Source organism: Mytilus galloprovincialis, chromosome 7 (assembly GCF_965363235.1).
Source record: "Mytilus galloprovincialis chromosome 7, xbMytGall1.hap1.1, whole genome shotgun sequence".
Classification (NCBI taxonomy): Eukaryota; Metazoa; Mollusca; class Bivalvia; order Mytilida; family Mytilidae; genus Mytilus; species Mytilus galloprovincialis.
Window position 1 is genome coordinate 14,803,488 of NC_134844.1, and position 22,070 is coordinate 14,825,557.

At 32.8% G+C, this 22,070-nt stretch overlaps 1 protein-coding gene and 1 long non-coding RNA gene across 3 annotated transcripts in view; both read right to left on the reverse strand.

The window, feature by feature from the left end:
• LOC143082384 (multidrug resistance-associated protein 1-like) overlaps positions 1–22,070 on the reverse strand; it is an 80,306-nt gene that overhangs the window by 25,761 nt on the left and 32,475 nt on the right. Inside the window, exons 9-18 of the mRNA XM_076258034.1 lie at positions 13,954–14,108; positions 13,222–13,420; positions 12,626–12,946; positions 11,553–11,690; positions 10,973–11,119; positions 10,066–10,150; positions 4,436–4,502; positions 3,568–3,694; positions 2,918–3,094; positions 1,157–1,324 (exon numbers count right to left, since the gene is read on the reverse strand). Of these exons, the coding sequence (XP_076114149.1) occupies positions 1,157–1,324; positions 2,918–3,094; positions 3,568–3,694; positions 4,436–4,502; positions 10,066–10,150; positions 10,973–11,119; positions 11,553–11,690; positions 12,626–12,946; positions 13,222–13,420; positions 13,954–14,108 (1,584 nt within the window). The remainder of the gene's footprint in view (positions 1–1,156; positions 1,325–2,917; positions 3,095–3,567; positions 3,695–4,435; positions 4,503–10,065; positions 10,151–10,972; positions 11,120–11,552; positions 11,691–12,625; positions 12,947–13,221; positions 13,421–13,953; positions 14,109–22,070) is intronic.
• LOC143082386 (uncharacterized) lies at positions 14,137–17,984 on the reverse strand. 2 transcript variants are annotated; one of them, XR_012980375.1, is made up of 3 exons: positions 17,723–17,984; positions 15,804–15,892; positions 14,137–15,361 (listed from the first exon to the last, which is right to left on the reverse strand). It is a non-coding gene; the product is annotated as an uncharacterized LOC143082386 (long non-coding RNA). The 2 variants fall into 2 exon arrangements; XR_012980376.1 differs by lacking the exon at positions 17,723–17,984 and adding an exon at positions 17,188–17,206.

The window sequence follows — 22,070 nt, forward strand, 5'->3', positions numbered from 1 at the left end:
ATACTGATAAATGTGTGCACTCTGATCAGAATGAACAGGGTTTGTTTTATTTGTGTCTAAACCCTTCAAGAACAAACTCTAAGGAAAGGAAAATTTTAATGAATCTCACTGCTGCCTTCGTCTGAAAGTAACTTGCGATATTTGCCATGCATCAACCCCTTTGTAAACCCACACTGGTGTTTCTATTATATTGGTTTTTAAAGCATGTGATCTAATTGCATTGATTCTGTGATTTCGTGTAGTATTGGCTGTATAAAATTAAGTACTATGATATAGATGTTGAAAGTTTGAACACCTTCTCAAAACAAATGTTTTAACGTTTTAATATTATTTCTGATCCATTCCTATGCGGTGTGTATCGCGAAGATTCGCATCATTCTTTTTTGAATGTATATTATATTCAGAAGAAAAGAGCTTTAAGAAAATCTTAGCTGGCTCCTAAATAACTGTCAATTAAATGTAGAACTTTTAACATCGGGTAGTAATCTACTTACTCAAGAGCAAAATTTTTCACAAATTTGTTTACATGCATTACGTGTAAACAACACTTCAAAGATGCCAGCTGCCTAAAAGATTTTTTTATTGCAGATGGCTCTATATGTATGTAAGTGCTGTTGGACGAAGTATGAATTATATAATAATTTATCATCTGTTAAAATATCTACAGTTAAACGTCCATATGTTAGTGCGAATAGACGAAGTATGGATTGTATATTAGTATATTTTATTTTTTTCCGCTAAATTCGTTTTATGTATTAGATGTAAAACACATTAATCATGGCAGCATGCTTATAGTATGTTATTGCATATGTATTTAAATTATATTTCATATGATCGAATGCATTGCTTGGCAAAAAACGTGTTTCAAATCCAATATCAAATAAAGTACTTTAAAACGAAAAGATTTTTATCACAATATTAGTTATACACAGCTTGAATCTGCTTTTGTTATATACAATGTCGGTAATTCACTCCGGGCTCCTCTGTTCTTTTAAACTGACCACCACGAAATAGCCAAAAGTATCGAAGGTTTACACACACACAAAAACTTCAATGTACATATACGGTCAGCCTTATAGCTAGTTAATGAGAAGTGCATGTTTGATAAGCTAGGCTACTTATTAATTCCTAATAGTTACAACCTAGACTACATTACCTTATCCGATAATAGTCCGGTGTTACCAATAACTTTCTCAAAGATATGTTTACCAACATTAGAATCTACTGAACTAAGGGGGTCATCGAGGAGATAGATGTCCGTGTCATGGTATACAGCTCGGGCTAAACTAATTCTCTGTTTCTGGCCTCCACTTAAATTAATACCCTTGTGTAAAAGAAAAATAGAGATTAAAGTGTTCTTGAATCACGTATAAACAAAGTTACATATGGAAACATATAGATAAGGTTTTACGTATATAATAAAGTAAACAATTGAATCCTAGTACAATACAACGTTGGGTTGCCGTCTCATAACGTATATCCCACAACTATTGTTCAAAGATAAAAAAAAAAAATAAAAAAATATATATGAACTCAGCATAGTAAACATATTTTTTAATGCATTTTTAAATAAGATAAAAAAAAAACATTTTGTAATGAAAAATCCAACTTAATTTCTTGTTAAACTGACGTTAAAAATTATTCATTTTATTTGTATAAATATTTAAAGTGGCCTATTGTTGTTGAAACATGTAGTTACGACCGCTAATTGGTGTAATTGTGTAATATTATAAAAGACATGCCCGCTATAATAAAATAATTTGGTATACATGAGCTCTGTTTAGATTTTTATCAAATCTAAAATAATAGAACGAAACAGATTGTTCTTGACAGACAACATATAAGGTTGGATATGATTGCCCTCATAATCAATTAAAATCGTTAGACGACATTATTATCTTTGTTTAATTGATAATATAACATGATAAAGGTAATTATTAATGCAGCTGTTACCGAATTTATAGATTAGTGTAATATACTGAAAAAGACAAAATCGTTTTCATCAATAATATGAGTTTGATATAGTTTGTTATCATATCATTTTTTTTTTATAAAAAGTCGTATCGAATAGTTTATGTGAGGGTATGGATGAAGTTTACAGAATTATAGAAAAATAGTGCAGAAAAAAGGCAAAACTGTAAGGAATAGAGAGAAAAAAATAGAAATAAAAAAGAATGCTGAAATATAAAAAATAGAGGATGATGACTACAAAATATAATGAATAGTTTGAAAAATAAAATATAAGTGAATACAGAAATGAAGGACATCATCGCTCCCCTTCCTCTCTAAAACCACCATCCAGACTCTGATACATCCACCGCTCCCCTTCCTCTCTAAAAACACCGTCCAGACTCTGGTACATCCACCGCTCCCCTTCCTCTCTAAAAACACCGTCCAGACTCTGATACATCCACCGCTCCCCTTCCTCTCTAAAAACACCATCCAGACTCTGATACATCCACCGCTCCCCTTCCTCTCTAAAAACACCATCCAGACTCTGATACATCCACCGCTCCCCTTCCTCTCTAAAAACACCGTCCAGACTCTGGTACATCCACCGCTCCCCTTCCTCTCTAAAAACACCATCCAGACTCTGGTACATCCACCGCTCCCCTTCCTCTCTAAAAACACCATCCAGACTCTGATACATCCACCGCTCCCCTTCCTCTCTAAAAACACCATCCAGACTCTGATACATCCACCGCTCCCCTTCCTCTCTAAAAACGCCATCCAGACTCTGGTACATCCACCGCTTCCCTTCCTCTCTTAAAACACCATTCAGACTCTCTTACATCCACCGCTCCCTTTCCTCTCTAAAAACACCATCCAGACTCTGATACATCCACCACTCCCTGACGTGGATCAACAATACACTTCAATTAATAGGAAGACTGAATATTTGTAGACCAGAAATTACCTTTTCTCCTAACTCTGTACGATCAGACGCTGGTAATATATCTAACTCTGTTCGCAGGGCGCACGCATCGATAACGTCTTTATACTTCTTCTGATCCATTCCACAACCAAATAAAATATTGTCTACCACACTTGCATTCTGTATCCATGCTTGCTGGGGCACATAACTGATTTTACCCTGTCGTATTTGAAAGTCAAATTTTATTTAGATCCTAGGAAAATTTAAAATAAGGCAAAAGAGAAATGTCCTCAGGTCTTTAGTATTTGTTTTCCTTTTTAACTAAATTTTGAATATATAAATTACTCCTTTAGGCACAGTTGACCACGTATGGATTTGCCTGTTCTCGTTCTCACTGTTTTTATACCATGAATTGCAATGTTTCACCTTAATTTCATTACTGAAGATTATAGTAAACGTGTTTTCTTCTTTTCATATTGTCATTTTTCTTTTCCTTAATTTGTTTGGTTCTTCTTAATAACTGTACATGTTTCATTGGTCCTACATGCTCATATTAACAGTAACATTTCAGATAATTTAATTACTCTACATTTCAAAACGTTTACTACAGATCTGCAGATGTCAATAATACTTGTGTTTATGTCATAAATGGTCAATTGAGAACGGAAGAGCGTAGGTTATGATATATTCACCTTTACTCTCACACTGCCCTTGACTTTGGTCATATCTCCCAATATTGAAGACAGCAAGCTTGATTTTCCACACCCTACATGACCAACTACAGCTACTAACTTTTTCTCGGGTATAGTAATGTTGATGCTGAAAAAAACATGTTAATACAAATAACTTAAATAACACTGATGCCATTATCTGCATGAAAATTGGTAAAACAATAGAAAAGTAGCTCTTCAACAAATTAAGATGGTAAAGTCAATAACCGGTTAGGCAATGCTATAAAAAAAATCTGGCTAAGTGCAGCACCACAACAAATACCCCGTAGATAATACCTTCCAAAATGCTAGACTTCCAATACATCAACGTCATAGAGTTAAACCAAGTCGAAGTTGTGAAACAATTTCCTGAAATCTACCGATTTATTACACATACTTTTTTAAGATGATGCAAAATTGTCAATGAGACAACAAGCTATAGGTCACGAGGAAATTTTTGTTTTACATAACAACACCTTCTGTTCCTATATCTTTGTTATATTGAACAGGAAATAAAATCACTATATAAGTGTGGCTGTTCTTATTCTTATTTGTTTCAATTATTATTATATACCAAATCGTTTTCTAGCAAATTACATAGTCTCCTCCTTGAGAATTCCATTCGATAGCAATGGCGATAATTGTTTTTCCAAAAACTTTCCAATTTGATAGGTAAAACATGCAGATATATATGACAATGCATGACTTCAACTTTTTGAAGATTTGATATCACTAGAGTTTTTAATTGAAGTTCATGTTCAAGAAAGCTTTAGTTTGTATATGTTAATTCTTGGAATACATAACACATAAAAGCATAGACAAATATACGAATATACGACTGCAAACATACTTTCTGAAGCATTTCCCGCCATCTGGATCCCAAGAAAAGGTTCCATCTTCGATTACAATTGCATCATCTAAACAAAAATAAATTGTATATATAATAAATAAAACAGACCGTTACTTTTGAATTATCCATAGTTAAAAATATGCAAATTCGTTGAATATAAAATAAAAGAAGGCTTACTATAATTGTATTATATACTGATTAAGACAACTTCAAATCAAAGACAAAACAATTTGAAAATCAAAATCTACAGTCATAAACTTGAGAATGGAAATGATTTGTTTATAGTTATTTTTAGTAATTTCCATAACAGAAATTGGTCGACAGATTCTTTGATTTTTTATGAAAGAGAGTTAAATGCATTTAAAAGTTCAAAGCCATAGAGAAAACCATTTTATTTGTACCTTTTAGAGTATTGTGCACAACATTACCTTTTGGTGTATTGTGCACAACATTAGTTGGATTGAGGTTTTTACCTTTTAGAGTATTGTGCACAACATTACCTTTTGGAGTATTGTACACAACATTAGTTGGATTGAGGTCTTTACCTTTTAGAGTATTGTGCACAACATTAGTTGGATTGAGGTCTTTACCTTTTGGTGTATTGTGCACAACATTAGTTGGATTGAGGTTTTTACCTTTTAGAGTATTGTGCACAACATTAGTTGGATTGAGGTCTTTACCTTTTGGAGTATTGTGTACAACATTAGTTGGATTGAGGTCTTTACCTTTTGGAGTATTGTGCACAACATTAGTTGGATTGAGGTCTTTACCTTTTGGAGTATTGTGTACAACATTAGTTGGATTGAGGTCTTTACCTTTTAGAGTATTGTGCACAACATTAGTTGGATTGAGGTCTTTACCTTTTAGAGTATTGTGCACAACATTAGTTGGATTGAGGTCTTTACCTTTTGGAGTATTGTGCACAACATTAGTTGGATTGAGGTCTTTACCTTTTGGAGTATTGTGCACAACATTAGTTGGATTGAGGTTTTTACCTTTTAGAGTATTGTGCACAACATTAGTTGGATTGAGGTCTTTACCTTTTGGAGTATTGTGCACAACATTAGTTGGATTGAGGTTTTTAACTTTTAGAGTATTGTGCACAACATTAGTTGGATTGAGGTCTTTACCTTTTAGAGTATTGTGCACAACATTAGTTGGATTGAGGTCTTTACCTTTTGGAGTATTGTGCACAACATTAGTTGGATTGAGGTCTTTACCTTTTGGAGTATTGCGCACAACATTAGTTGGATTGAGGTCTTTACCTTTTAGAGTATTGTACACAACATTAGTTGGATTGAGGTCTTTACCTTTTAGAGTATTGTGCACAACATTAGTTGGATTGAGGTCTTTACCTTTTAGAGTATTGTGCACAACATTAGTTGGATTGAGGTCTTTACCTTTTGGAGTATTGTGCACAACATTAGTTGGATTGAGGTCTTTACCTTTTAGAGTATTGTGCACAACATTAGTTGGATTGAGGTCTTTACCTTTTGGAGTATTGTGCACAACATTAATTGGATTGAGGTCTTTACCTTTTGGAGTATTGTGCACAACATTAGTTGGATTGAGGTCTTTACCTTTTAGAATATTGTACACAACATTAGTTGGATTGAGGTCTTTACTTTTTGGAGTATTGTACACAACATCAGTTGGATTGAGGTCTTTACTTTTTGGAGTATTGTGCACAACATTAGTTGGATTGAGGTCTTTACCTTTTGGAGTATTGTGTACAACATTAGTTGGATTGAGGTCTTTACCTTTTAGAGTATTGTGCACAACATTAGTTGGATTGAGGTCTTTACCTTTTAGAGTATTGTGCACAACATTAGTTGGATTGAGGTCTTTACCTTTTGGAGTATTGTGCACAACATTAGTTGGATTGAGGTCTTTACCTTTTGGAGTATTGTGCACAACATTAGTTGGATTGAGGTTTTTACCTTTTAGAGTATTGTGCACAACATTAGTTGGATTGAGGTCTTTACCTTTTGGAGTATTGTGCACAACATTAGTTGGATTGAGGTTTTTACCTTTTAGAGTATTGTGCACAACATTAGTTGGATTGAGGTCTTTACCTTTTAGAGTATTGTGCACAACATTAGTTGGATTGAGGTCTTTACCTTTTGGAGTATTGTGCACAACATTAGTTGGATTGAGGTCTTTACCTTTTGGAGTATTGTGCACAACATTAGTTGGATTGAGGTCTTTACCTTTTAGAGTATTGTACACAACATAAGTTGGATTGAGGTCTTTACCTTTTAGAGTATTGTGCACAACATTAGTTGGATTGAGGTCTTTACCTTTTGGAGTATTGTGCACAACATTAGTTGGATTGAGGTCTTTACCTTTTGGAGTATTGTGCACAACATTAGTTGGATTGAGGTCTTTACCTTTTAGAGTATTGTGCACAACATTAGTTGGATTGAGGTCTTTACCTTTTGGAGTATTGTGCACAACATTAGTTGGATTGAGGTCTTTACCTTTTGGAGTATTGTGCACAACATTAGTTGGATTGAGGTCTTTACCTTTTAGAATATTGTACACAACATTAGTTGGATTGAGGTCTTTACCTTTTAGAGTATTGTACACAACATTAGTTGGATTGAGGTCTTTACTTTTTGGAGTATTGTGCACAACATTAGTTGGATTGAGGTCTTTACCTTTTAGAGTATTGTACACAACATTAGTTGGATTGAGGTCTTTACCTTTTGGAGTATTGTGTACAACATTAGTTGGATTGAGGTCTTTACCTTTTAGAGTATTGTGCACAACATTAGTTGGATTGAGGTCTTTACCTTTTAGAGTATTGTGCACAACATTAGTTGGATTGAGGTCTTTACCTTTTGGAGTATTGTGCACAACATTAGTTGGATTGAGGTCTTTACCTTTTGGAGTATTGTGCACAACATTAGTTGGATTGAGGTTTTTACCTTTTAGAGTATTGTGCACAACATTAGTTGGATTGAGGTCTTTACCTTTTGGAGTATTGTGCACAACATTAGTTGGATTGAGGTTTTTACCTTTTAGAGTATTGTGCACAACATTAGTTGGATTGAGGTCTTTACCTTTTAGAGTATTGTGCACAACATTAGTTGGATTGAGGTCTTTACCTTTTGGAGTATTGTGCACAACATTAGTTGGATTGAAGTCTTTACCTTTTGGAGTATTGCGCACAACATTAGTTGGATTGAGGTCTTTACCTTTTAGAGTATTGTACACAACATTAGTTGGATTGAGGTCTTTACCTTTTAGAGTATTGTGCACAACATTAGTTGGATTGAGGTCTTTACCTTTTAGAGTATTGTGCACAACATTAGTTGGATTGAGGTCTTTACCTTTTGGAGTATTGTGCACAACATTAGTTGGATTGAGGTCTTTACCTTTTAGAGTATTGTGCACAACATTAGTTGGATTGAGGTCTTTACCTTTTGGAGTATTGTGCACAACATAAGTTGGATTGAGGTCTTTACCTTTTGGAGTATTGTGCACAACATTAGTTGGATTGAGGTCTTTACCTTTTAGAATATTGTACACAACATTAGTTGGATTGAGGTCTTTACCTTTTAGAGTATTGTACACAACATTAGTTGGATTGAGGTCTTTACCTTTTGGAGTATTGTGCACAACATTAGTTGGATTGAGGTCTTTACCTTTTAGAGTATTGTACACAACATTAGTTGGATTGAGGTCTTTACCTTTTAGAGTATTGTACACAACATTAGTTGGATTGAGGTCTTTACCTTTTGGAGTATTGTACACAACATTAGTTGGATTGAGGTCTTTACCTTTTGGAGTATTGTACACAACATTAGTTGGATTGAGGTCTTTACCTTTTAGAGTATTGTGCACAACATTAGTTGGATTGAGGTCTTTACCTTTTGGAGTATTGTGCACAACATTAGTTGGATTGAGGTCTTTACCTTTTGGTGTATTGTACACAACATTAGTTGGATTGAGGTCTTTACCTTTTAGAGTATTGTACACAACATTAGTTGGATTGAGGTCTTTACTTTTTGTAGTATTGTACACAACATTAGTTGGATTGAGGTCTTTACCTTTTAGAGTATTGTGCACAACATTAGTTGGATTGAGGTCTTTACCTTTTGGTGTATTGTGCACAACATTAGTTGGATTGAGGTCTTTACCTTTTAGAGTATTGTGCACAACATTAGTTGGATTGAGGTCTTTACCTTTTAGAGTATTGTGCACAACATTAGTTGGATTGAGGTCTTTACCTTTTGGAGTATTGTGCACAACATTAGTTGGATTGAGGTCTTTACCTTTTGGAGTATTGTGCACAACATTAGTTGGATTGAGGTCTTTACCTTTTGGAGTATTGTGCACAACATTAGTTGGATTGAGGTCTTTACCTTTTAGAGTATTGTGCACAACATTAGTTGGATTGAGGTCTTTACCTTTTAGAGTATTGTGCACAACATTAGTTGGATTGAGGTCTTTACCTTTTGGTGTATTGTGCACAACATTAGTTGGATTGAGGTCTTTACCTTTTAGAGTATTGTGCACAACATTAGTTGGATTGAGGTCTTTACCTTTTAGAGTATTGTGCACAACATTAGTTGGATTGAGGTCTTTACCTTTTGGAGTATTGTGCACAACATTAGTTGGATTGAGGTCTTTACCTTTTGGAGTATTGTGCACAACATTAGTTGGATTGAGGTCTTTACCTTTTGGAGTATTGTGCACAACATTAGTTGGATTGAGGTCTTTACCTTTTAGAGTATTGTGCACAACATTAGTTGGATTGAGGTCTTTACCTTTTAGAGTATTGTGCACAACATTAGTTGGATTGAGGTCTTTACCTTTTGGAGTATTGTGCACAACATTAGTTGGATTGAGGTCTTTACCTTTTGGAGTATTGTGCACAACATTAGTTGGATTGAGGTCTTTACCTTTTGTAGTATTGTGCACAACATTAGTTGGATTGAGGTCTTTACCTTTTAGAGTATTGTGCACAACATTAGTTGGATTGAGGTCTTTACCTTTTGGGGTATTGTGCACAACATTAGTTGGATTGAGGTCTTTACCTTTTAGAGTATTGTGCACAACATTAGTTGGATTGAGGTCTTTACCTTTTGGAGTATTGTGCACAACATTAGTTGGATTGAGGTCTTTACCTTTTAGAGTATTGTGCACAACATTAGTTGGATTGAGGTCTTTACCTTTTGTAGTATTGTGCACAACATTAGTTGGATTGAGGTCTTTACCTTTTAGAGTATTGTGCACAACATTAGTTGGATTGAGGTCTTTACCTTTTGGAGTATTGTGCACAACATTAGTTGGATTGAGGTCTTTACCTTTTAGAGTATTGTGCACAACATTAGTTGGATTGAGGTCTTTACCTTTTAGAGTATTGTGCACAACATTAGTTGGATTGAGGTCTTTACCTTTTGGAGTATTGTGCACAACATTAGTTGGATTGAGGTCTTTACCTTTTAGAGTATTGTGCACAACATTAGTTGGATTGAGGTCTTTACCTTTTAGAGTATTGTGCACAACATTAGTTGGATTGAGGTCTTTACCTTTTAGAGTATTGTGCACAACATTAGTTGGATTGAGGTCTTTACCTTTTAGAGTATTGTGCACAACATTAGTTGGATTGAGGTCTTTACCTTTTGGAGTATTGTGCACAACATTAGTTTGATTGAGGTCTTTGCTGTTCAGATATCTATTCAATCGATGGAAAGAAACACTCGCCTGAAATAGAAATTACTGATTCAAACATTTCAGATGAAACATAATTGCATTGCTCTGAAAGGGTATTATTGGATTTACGAAAATATTCGGAGATAGTATCATTCATGTTGTTTAGTAGGATTAACAATATCTTGTACGTAATTAAGATATCCATTTTGTATTTTATTTTGAAAAAAATCAGTATTCAACTCATTAACAACTCATCTTTAACCAACTGGTTAATGGATTAAATTATCTGATACATGGAATTTGCTTTTTTGGAATTACATCAGTCGATTTTTTAGACTGGGGCAAGATTAAACTAAACATCATGTATGGATGTTGTTAATGAATGATGGTCTCATTGACATAAATTACTGCCTTTCATTTTTGCTAATGTGCTTTGTCTTTATACCTTATTGTACTTCTTTGTTACATACTTATTTGTTTTTATAGTGATTAAGGTTATTAAACAATGTTGATTGCTGTACCCAAATTTTTGACATTTTATCTGTTATGTCTGTTTATTTTGTTCACACAACGTTGTCTTTATAATGGATTTTTTTTTACTTTCATTCAAGTGAGAGGTTTAGCTAGCTTTAAAACAACGTTCATTCCACTATTTTCTACATAAGAAAATGTCTGTACCAACTAAGGTATTTATGGCAACTGTTGTACATTCGTTTGGTTTGTTTGAGCTTTTGATTTTGCCATTCGATAAGGGACTTTCTGTTTTGAATTTTTCAGTTCAGTATTTTTTTTTTTTTTTTTAATTGATACACCACATCTATTTTGAATTATATCAATTAGAGAGACAAACAAATGTAGTGAACTAGCTCTTACCTTGATAGTTTTATTGACTGCCATCGGAGCAAAACTTATAGCAACTCTCAGTATGTTGAATAAAGAAATGGCGACGAAGGCTTTCTTGGCATCTAAGTAATGATCAGATGACATAAATATGTAGGTAGCAAAAGTTGCAAGTGATACCTGTACAAAAAAATTGACGATTTGATAAAACCAAAAAAAAAGATAGAAAATCAGAATGTGCAAAAAAATATAAATAATAGTGAAAAATGGACTAGAATAAAAACAATAAAGAATAATGAGGTGCTAAACTATAATGAATAGAGAATAATGAGCAAAAAGTATAAAGAGTAGATAAAATGGACTAACAAATTTTAGTATACAGAAATGAAGGATCACACCCCCAGCCACCCTGCATCTAGACCCTCATAAATGAAGGTAGTCTTTTACGAGTTCGAAAAAAAGTTCACTTACTAGCGTTAAAAAAGTAAAAATATTTTTATCATCTCCAATTTTAGTTCTATAACAAGAAATAGCCATCTTCTCATTTAATTTTTTAACTTTCTTATAATAAATGAACATTGGTACAAATATTTTAAACAATTATGTTACTTACAAAATATGGTGCTACAGCTCTTGAAAAAATAATAACTATTCTATAAATAGCAGCTTTAAAAAGTATTTTTAGTTCCATGTTCCTAATTATTAACACTTTATCTTTGAATGCCATTTCCCAGGCATACAACTTTAAAATCTGAAATTTAAATTTGTTTGATGAAAATTATCAAAGCGATTCCTGAAAATTGTGGCATGCGCACAGGAATCTGCATATACTATTACAAATGCACATGTAACATAGTACATGTAGATATGTGGCGCTTACTGAAAGCGACATGTTGAGTTCATTTGTTATATATGCGTACTGAACTGGCATAATTTGCTTGTTTCTGAATTCAGTATCTTACGTTTTACATGTCGTGCTCATTTGAATCGACATAATATATTTATATGTTACTCTCATTGAAATCTGAATATGCGTTTAAAGTATATCACGCTCACTAAAATATATTTGATGCGACGTTTATGCGCAATGAAGTCGACATATTACGTTGAGCTATAAACACTAGATTGCTGCCGCTGCTGGTTGATGTATCGTCTGCTTAGTAGCCAATGTTCTGGCTGAAACTGATATCATTTAAACGGAACTTTCTGTTTGTTAGTTGTAAATTTGTAATCGATAATGAAGTAACTGACCTGATTGTTGCAGCTTATTACACCACATAGCAAACTTGTTAAAGCTTTTTCTACGGTTCATTATTTTATTAAATTTTGGTCTCGAGTGTTAATGTTTACAGGCATTCTCCGTCTAAAATTTGACAGCTCATCCATACGCATGCTATTGCAGAGTGCAACAATCGTAGTTTGATAAAGATTGAACATTAATTTCAAAGTTACTAAATTATAGCTTTTTGTTGTCGACACATTTTTGAGTTATTTTGTTTGCCAAAACTTGAATGATTTTATGACAAACACATCTTGTTCTGAATACATTTGTAGCACTAAATATATTGTAAAACAAAAACACTACATAAACATTTTGTCAGAAAAAAAATGAGAAAGTAAAATTACCTCGATTTCATCATGAATACCCTCTTATTGAAATGACTTAACAAAGAAATACATATATACCTTTATTCCATTTAAAACTTCACTAAGTAATTTTATCCTTTCATCTTTTTGTCTCATCTGTTGTGCCTGGAGCTTATGAATTTTAGATATGACGAAACCATTTAATGGAATAAGTATAAGTAAAACACCAATCCCTGACCACATGGAATGACCCATAGTGTCATACAAGAAATAAAGACTAAAACAACTTTGTAATGGAGATGACCATAACACCCAAAAATAACTTATAAAGTCCTGTATATTCTGTGCATCAATAGACATAAGATTGACTATCTCTCCGACAGTAGAGTTCTGTCTTGCCTCGCTCGTCATTCTTAGTGCCTGAATAAGATAAGATATAATGCAGTCCTTGTTTAAATTGAGAAAGCAAAACAAATCTGGCTCATGAATAAATAAATATATTGAACATTTTTAAATATGATATCGTTAAACAAAAAGCAATAGACTAATATGAAGATAAGTAGATGTGGTGTAATTGACAGTAAGACCAGTATAACTTGGATGAAGATATAAGCAACTATAGTTCTCCTACGACCTTCAACAATGAGAAAAACCCATACCGTATATTTAGTACATATTCACTATCAAGTACTTACTTTTTGATACACAGCTGACATCAACGCTGATCTGACTCTCATTCCTAAAGTCATACTCCAGAAAGACTGCTGATGAAACATTAATGACTGGATCAGAATTGTAACAAAGAATGCCGCCACTAGAGAGTACCCCTTCCATTCCTGAGTAAAGTTTGATATTTCTGGATCCTTAGATGCTGCAGTATAGTCAATTAACATTCTGAAACAGATAATAGTTGTTAAAAAAACAATTGTTTTACTCGTCCTTGTTTTATGATTCACAATTTTTTGAAAAATTTAAACTTTATGAAAAATCTGTTATTTTTAAAAAGTTAACTCGTCGTATTCCTATTTTTATAGGCTCGTGAATGAAATAAGACCATTGTTAATGAAATAAGACCATTGTTTATGAAAAGAGGAATATCGTGGAGATCCTGCTGTAATTTCTATAATAAATATAATTGAAACATAATATAATATACGCTCAAAACCTTTTACTTATAGTGTTTACTAGTTGATGAATTATAAAGGGTATTTTGTCTGAAAGACTGAGTACTGTACTATTTTTTAATAAACATTTATTCTGTTTTAATTTCGTTTCAATAGAATAAATAGTGATTACACGGCCAGTAATATTACTTCTACATTCTATACTATTTCTTTTTTATTTAATGTGAAGCAAAATCAGAAATGGCGCCTTATGATTGAATATGAACAATACATGTATTTCAAATACTAAGAATTATTACTTACTTTAAAAGAAATGGTGAGATAAACAACGTTACATCATATACAATCTTCCAAATATTGGCAATAAATAATTGTACAGCAAACGTCCTACAGAGAACCTTAATCAGGGATGGTTTGGTCTGGTGCTGCTGAGATTTTATGTTTTTAAGAGACTTTAACTGAGAGCAGAATAAAAAAGGAAAAAACCAATTTTCCTCTTTTTTCACTCTAATTTCTGACAAGTGCAATTAGAGGCTAAATTTGGACCAGAACGTAATAAATTTATTCTATAACCCATGTATTTGAGAAAAAATCATGAAAAACAAAGACAATTCTGTTATATTAGACTTTATTTGTTACATTTCAAAATAAATTTATACTGAATTCTACACTTTGCTGTCCATTTTTAGTCAACTCTCTGTAAAGGATGCAACATAGAATAAATTTATTCTAAATGCATGGTGCTTTATGTATATGATCATTTATAAAATAAATTTATTATATAGAGCCTTAATATCTATTATTAGTTCTAGAAAATCATAGAATACATTTATTCTACATTTAATGTGATTTATGATTATAATAATATATAAAATAAATTTATTTTGAAAGTAAAGTAATCTGTATGGTGAGGTTGAGACACAGAATAAAATTATTCTATGTTAAATGTGATTTTTGTCTTGTATAATAATATATAAAATAAATTTATTCTGAAAGTACATTTATTATATTAAGGTGGAGACACAGAATAAACTTATTCTACATTCAATGTGGATTAAAAGTATTATGATATATAAAATAAATTTATTTTGATAGTACAGTAATTATGTTAAGGTTGAGACACAGAATAAATTTATTCTGGTTATAAAAATGTATAAAATTTGTTTAGGAAAAAAATACACTGATCTGTATGATTTGTTTAGGCTACATAGAATAATTTTATTTTAAACCAGCGGTGTTTTTGATAATATTTGATATGTTCACATAATTTTACCTTGAAAATACATTTAGGTCAGAAAAAAATGTGTTCCTATATAATTTTCTATCTTTCATGTCTATTTACATGTAAGATTCATAAAAATGTATTTTATTTGAAGTTGCGATGTGACTGTTTATAAAACCCAACTTAAGACAAATTAAAAATGAATGCATATATCTGCTATCAACAATGCAAAAGGACACTCCCTTGAAATATGAAAACATCAATTTCTTCAGCTGATTTTGTTATGTGGGACTGAATAGAAATACTGTGCAGCAATTTAAAAAAAAAACAAAATATCAATATATAAATGTAAAATAAACAGATAAGAAATAGTAAAAGTTCAACAGGTTTTTCTTAAATTGAAAATATATCTGTTTTTTAAAACATGTCTCTCTCTGTAGATGCACGTGCTAAAAATTGTCTTTTTTCTTGCTTCTGGATAGGCCTGATCTGAAAGAAATAACGACAAATTCAAAACAATTTTAAATATTTTTAGTAACCATACCAAAATTTATAATCTTTGATAAAGAAATTGTCTGTCTTTCTTTTAATCTTACTTATGATGTCCATTTTGCTTATATAATATTATTCACTCTCTTTATTGTAATTAATAATAGTCTTCTTCTGTGTTGAAGTCCGTACTTTGACCTATAATGATTTACTCTTATAAATTGTGACTTGGATGGAGAGTTGTCTCATTGGCATCTATACCACATCTTCTTATATCTATTGCCTCTGGATACAGCAAGATAAAGATGGCTATGCTATGCACTTGAACAGTAATTAATGAATTTTAATTTATACAATAAATGGATTAACTTACAGTAACTCATTAAACTTTTACAATTTAAAAGTCAACAATCTATCAAATTAAAACCTCATTATTACATACCTAATCTTCATCTTCAGAGACACTGAATAAGTCAGGACTGAATAACAATCTAGTCTTTTTTGCTGGTGTTTCATAACAGTTTTCTCACTCTACAAGAAATATTTGAAGTTTAAAATGCAGGAACACTTACTCTTTAATTGTTTTTCTTCAGGCATATTTCTTTATTTTTATCAGGATTGGCATGTATCATTCCCAACTTCCAGAATATGCATGTAATATTTGCCATTGGACATTCAGTCAGTCATGATCAATCAATCAATCAATCAATCATAGAGTCTTAAAACAGATCAGTGGTTCATGCCTAGGAGACAGCGAACTGAATACACAAATAACAATTAAAATCAGGTTTCATTAAGTCTTAAACAAAACACAGGACTGGTGTTAACAATACTTTTACCTATCCCATTTAACATACCAGAAAACAAGTAAGACATGTTCCAAATGGAACAGCAGCTTCCTCAGGTAAAAGTGTGAGTAATGTACCCAACACATTCTCCCTTCAACAAAATATTCATTTTACTCTCAAAACGTTAAAGATGCGCGTTCAGCACTCTGATACAAAAATATATTGAAATTTAGGTACATGTACTTTAGTCAACACTTTACACATTTTATTACCAAAATATGAGTGCAAATGTCTCGCCTTTGTCTTACTTATCATTGAAATCATATTGAAAGTCTTTAGTACAATTATCAGGTATACTTAACTTTATCAATGCACAACTACAATGTATGACACAACTAAAAATTGTCCAATGAACCATAAAAATGAAGTCGAAGTCAATTGAGACCTGTCAGACGGACATTTCCAGCTGACAATGATTCCATACATGATACACCCTATATAGTGGTCCTACTGCTTAAAGTATCTGAGAAATAGATCAAACCACAAACACTTTACATTGGCCAATGAACCATGAAATTGAGGCCAAGGTCAGACGGAACCTGTCGGGTGGATATGTACACCTTACAATCATTTCAATAATCCATACACCAAATATAGATGACTTACTAGTTATAGTATCTAGATACGGTCTTGCTTAAGTTACTTTATTTTTGATAACTGATCCATGGAATAAGGTCGAGGTCAGGTTAACCCTACATGTACCTACCTGACGAACATGTAAATGTTGCTAGGAACCCATATACCAAACAAAGTTATCATATTACTCATAATAAGAGAGTTTTTCATTTAACAAAACAAAATGTATCAAACAGATACTGAACCATGAAAATGAGGTTGCCGGGACAATGACATATGATAGACGGAAATTTCGTAACATAAGGTATGAAGCATTTAGATTGTCTAACTTATAAAATATAATGCTTCAAACAAATAGTGTACAACATCGTCGCCGCCGTTGCTTGGTTGCAATACCTATACCATGCCATGTCTCGCATACAGGCGAAAAAAAAACCCAAATCACTGCACAACAGACATCAACGTTTCATATAAACCTCTGAAGAAAGAGATACCTTTCTGAGAAATTTATTTTCCTGAAAGGACCCTTTAATTTGTATTCATGCTGGACTATATTTCTTCCAGAGTTTAATCGTTAATACACATGATATATATGCTACACTTTTACCATTTTATATAATATTTATGAAAAATTTACTGTTGTTAAAGTGTGTACATTTCCCTCGAGATACAATGTATATCATTTACCATTTAAAATTCCTTGCAGTCATTATTCAAAAATGCCTGCCCATAACAAGTATTAATTTGATGACCATTCGGGCATTCATTTGAGAAGAAAGATTCGACTGAGGTGTGTTTTTTCAGGAGGTTCTTTTAGTTCGAAAAGGACATCTGTGGTCTACTAAAACAGTGCATAGTTATGGAAATTTGTCAACAGATGGCATGAAAGGCTTATAATATCTATGTTAATATATAAATACATAAAATAAATACTTACAAACTTCTGTTGTCTATCCTGATATGTTTCTGGTGCCGTTTCAACCACGACAAATACAATACACAAACGGACATTGAATCGTCGCTCCTAATCTTTGAATAACATTCGAAACAGACCTTTCCTCCATGTACTAACTCGAATAATTCAGCGCCCCCTATCCACTACTTTTCTCGAGGAAATGGTTCATGGAGTGATCGAAGTGATCGTAATATAAAGACTGGATTATTCGGGTTATCTATGTACTGACAAATATATTAAGATAGAGTCAAATGCACACGCTGTGAATTTATTATGTAATTTCCGTCGTTAATTTGTTTGTCATTATCTATCATGCGAAATTTTACATTCGGATGTTTATAATTTATTAGGTTTATATGATCACGATGGCTACAGTATGTGGTCATTAAAATATGATATGGATAATTAGCATATGATAACAAATCGTGTTTGAAGAAAGAATCGTAAGATTTTATATTACAATTATCTTTTTCGTTTAGTTCTTAAAATTAAAAATCATTTACGTTATTAAAAAAAATCGAAGTTTTGAATATACCAATATTTTTTTTTTGTATAGGAACATTTATTCCATAGAAAAACAAAAGAATATTGGGTATCGATCCGTGACACAAAATGAATATAAGCACATTATAATACACGTACACAAAATAAGCAAAGGAACGCGCTTTAATTGCTCAAAGTCATATTAAACCTTCAACATGCAACAAAAAGGATCTCACCACACTGCAAATGTAAAACGACCACTAGCAACAGCCAGAGCGAAATAGTTTGCAAAAACAATTTGAATAGACTTCGTAAGATGTTACACCACCATTTTGGGCACGTTAAAAAAGGAAAGAAGTACGTATTTAAAACAAAGTAGTTCTTACGTATTTAAATCAAACTTTATTATATGCAGAATAATTTTTTGTAAGTTATATAGATATCAAATGAAAGGGTAAGGACTGCTGATCCTTGTAGAACACACACATTTGACAGATGAATACAAATGATACAAATACATGTAGTTATGAACTAATTCTATAAAATTGAGGGCGTATATTGCCTGTTACTCAGATATTAAGTACCTAGTTTGGTGTATCCAAAGTTATAATATAATTAGTACAGTCTGATGTGTAAATAATGGTATACTTATCCCCCATATATATATTTGCATGCTGTTTTTTTTTTTTTTTTTTTTGTGTTGACGTCCGACATACTGCACTGTAGACTTACAGTTAGGGTTTTTTTGCTTGTGAGAGAAACATGTTTAACCCCGCCACATTATTTATGTATGTGCCTGTCCCAAGTCAGGAGCCTGTAATTCAGTGGTTGTCGTTTGTTTATGTGTTACATATTTTTCGTTCATTTTTTTACATAAATAAGGCCGTTAGTTTTCTCGTTTGAATTGTTTTACATTGTCTTATCGGGGCCTATTATAGCTGACTGTGCGGTGAGGGCTTTGCTCATTGTTGAAGGCCGTACGGTGACCTATAGTTGTTGATGTCTGTGTCATTTTGGTGTTTTGTAGATAGTTGTCTCATTGGCAATCATACCACATCTTCTTTTTTATATTAGCTTATTGTTCTTGCTTTCCGTAAAAAAAGAATGGCTTTTCCATGATATTATATATTACATTGCTCCTACCAAACAAATAATGAAGGTTAAGAAAATATTCGTTTATATGTAATGAAAGCATTTGAAGACTGGTACGATTGAAGTTAGAATAATGTGTCTTGGCAGAGTGGCATGTCTTCTTACAAAGTTATTTGTATCTTCTGAAAAAGCACGTCAAAAAATCTGACGCAGTTTGTCTAGTACAAAACGTGTAAATAACATAAAGCATGTTGTCATTCTGGGTGTATGTATGTAAAAGCTACCACTGGACATCAGACATCGTTATTATCGTCATCCTCATCATTCTTTATATAAATAATGACCGGAGTATCTTATGGTAAAAAGGGACATAAAAAAGTGGTTAAAACTTTGCTCCATCATGATTATCAATCTAAATAAATATAATTCTCTAATTTCGTTATCCTCTTATAAAATACAAGCACTATCATGGTTCTGGAATGATTTATCCGGGTTATTGTTTCATATGTAAATTTTAAAATAATAAATGGCGAATTAACTAAAAAAAATATAAACTATGAAAGAACGAAGCACTTACTTCAAAGTTGATTAAACCCGCGGGGATTTCAAGAAAGCTTTTTACACAAGACAAAGTCAATGAAGAGATTTCATTACGAACCTATCTACTGGATTTATTGTTATTTTGTTCAAGTCCTGAATATGCACGTAAATTTAGCCACATCACGTTCAGCAAACTTAAAAATCGTCTCCTTATTTTTTTTTTATCTGAAAACGATGAAAGCTCATTTATAGTCGAGGGTTTCGTTGTATAATTAATCAAGCATCCCCCCCCCCCCCCCCCCCCCCCGTAGTATCTTTGTCCGCACTGATGCCGTTTCCTCCTTCGACTCACTAAAAATCGAGGTATATTAGTCAAGTTACCGCCACTGGATATGAAGCATGTACAATGTACAGAAATTATCATTAGCTTTGAAGAGAATGGGATACCAAACAACATATCCATATTTTTGTTTCGCCTATATATTTTTTAGCCTTAAAGTTCTTCTACATATTTTTAAATTGTTGAAATTTCTATTACAATTAATGCACTTTTGATTATAAGTTGAAACAATATATATATAATTAATTATATATAATATTACCTTAAAAACACATGCACGCGATTTTTTTTTCTTGATCTTTTCGTTTTTAGGGGCCTGAGGTTGTGATGGTTCAAACCTCGCACATGGCAATTGCGTTCAAATGTAATCTTAAAAAATAAAGTTGAGAATGGAAATGGGGAATGTGTCAAAAAGACAACAACCCGACCATAGCACAAACAACAGCAGAAGGTCACCAACAGGTCTTCAATGCAACGAGAAATTCCCGCACCCGGAGTCGTCCTTCAGCTGGCCCCAAACAAATATATATACTAGTTCAGTGATAATGAACGCCATACTAAACTTCAATTTGTACACAAGAAACTAAAATTAAAAATAATACAAGACTAGCAAAGGCCAGAGGCTCCTGACTTGGGACAGGCGCAAAAATGCGGCGGGGTAAAACATGTTTATGGGATCTCAACCCTCCCCCTATACCTCTAGCCAATGTAGAAAAGTAAACGCATAACAACAGGCACATTAAAATTCAGTTCAACAGAAGTCCGAGTCTGATGTCAGAAGATGTAAACAAAGAAAATAAACAAAATGACAATAATATACAAATAACAACAGACTACTAGCAGTTAACTGACATGCAAGCTCCAGACTTCAATTAAACTGATTGAAAGATTATGTCTTCATCATATGAATATCAGGCACAATCATTCCCGTTAGTGGTTTAGTATCATTTATTTAGTAATGATTCTTTATGTCGTAACTACAATTCCGTTCCCTTTTCAGGAATGTGATCCGCCGAATTATTACCGAGTTTGTAATAACATGACCAATACGACGGGTGCCTCACGTGAAATTCTTCCCGTTAGGTGTTTAGTATATTGATTGAATATAATTATCAGTTTTCACGACAAAAATCTTAGATTCTCTCTTGGCATTCCGGCTTTCTCCACCATTACAGTTTGATAACCACGAGATGAACAATATTGTGCTGAAAGTTACGTTGAACACTAATAAATCGATATTTCGGTTTTAGCACCCAGACTCAAGGCATAGGGTTTGAAGATCGATTGGAAAAAAGCAACCGTTTCTAATCACAATGTTTCATAATCAAAATAATGCTTTACTTTGAATACATGGAGGGCAAGGCCTCAACCTATATATACGTTCTCACAAGTACGAGGGTCAGGATGGGGTCAAATTTAAACCATTTTTCTCTTACTATTCTTTCTATTTTTTTGTTCATTATTCTCTATTCTGTAAACCCCCATCCACAGCCTCAGGTATAGACGAAGTGTCATATATGTGGTCTAGTAATGTCAGCAGTGTGATCTGCACATTTATCATTTTGTAGAAAAAGATGAACGGGTGGTGTTTATACATTGTTTTGATGTAAGATATGATACATCTTTTCTATAAAATCGATTGATTGACAGATTGTTGGTTGCTTAACGTGCAGTGTCAAATAGTTCATGCATGCATGCACGGAACGAGAAGCTATTTTAAAACAATACATACCATGGGGAATACCTGTAATAAGGGTAGAAAGGGATGAAGTGCGGTAAGCTTTTTATAAATCTTTAAAAACAAATAAAAGAAAGGACAAGACAAAATGGTACACATTCTCAAACGCCTATTCATCGGTAATAATACTTGAGGGT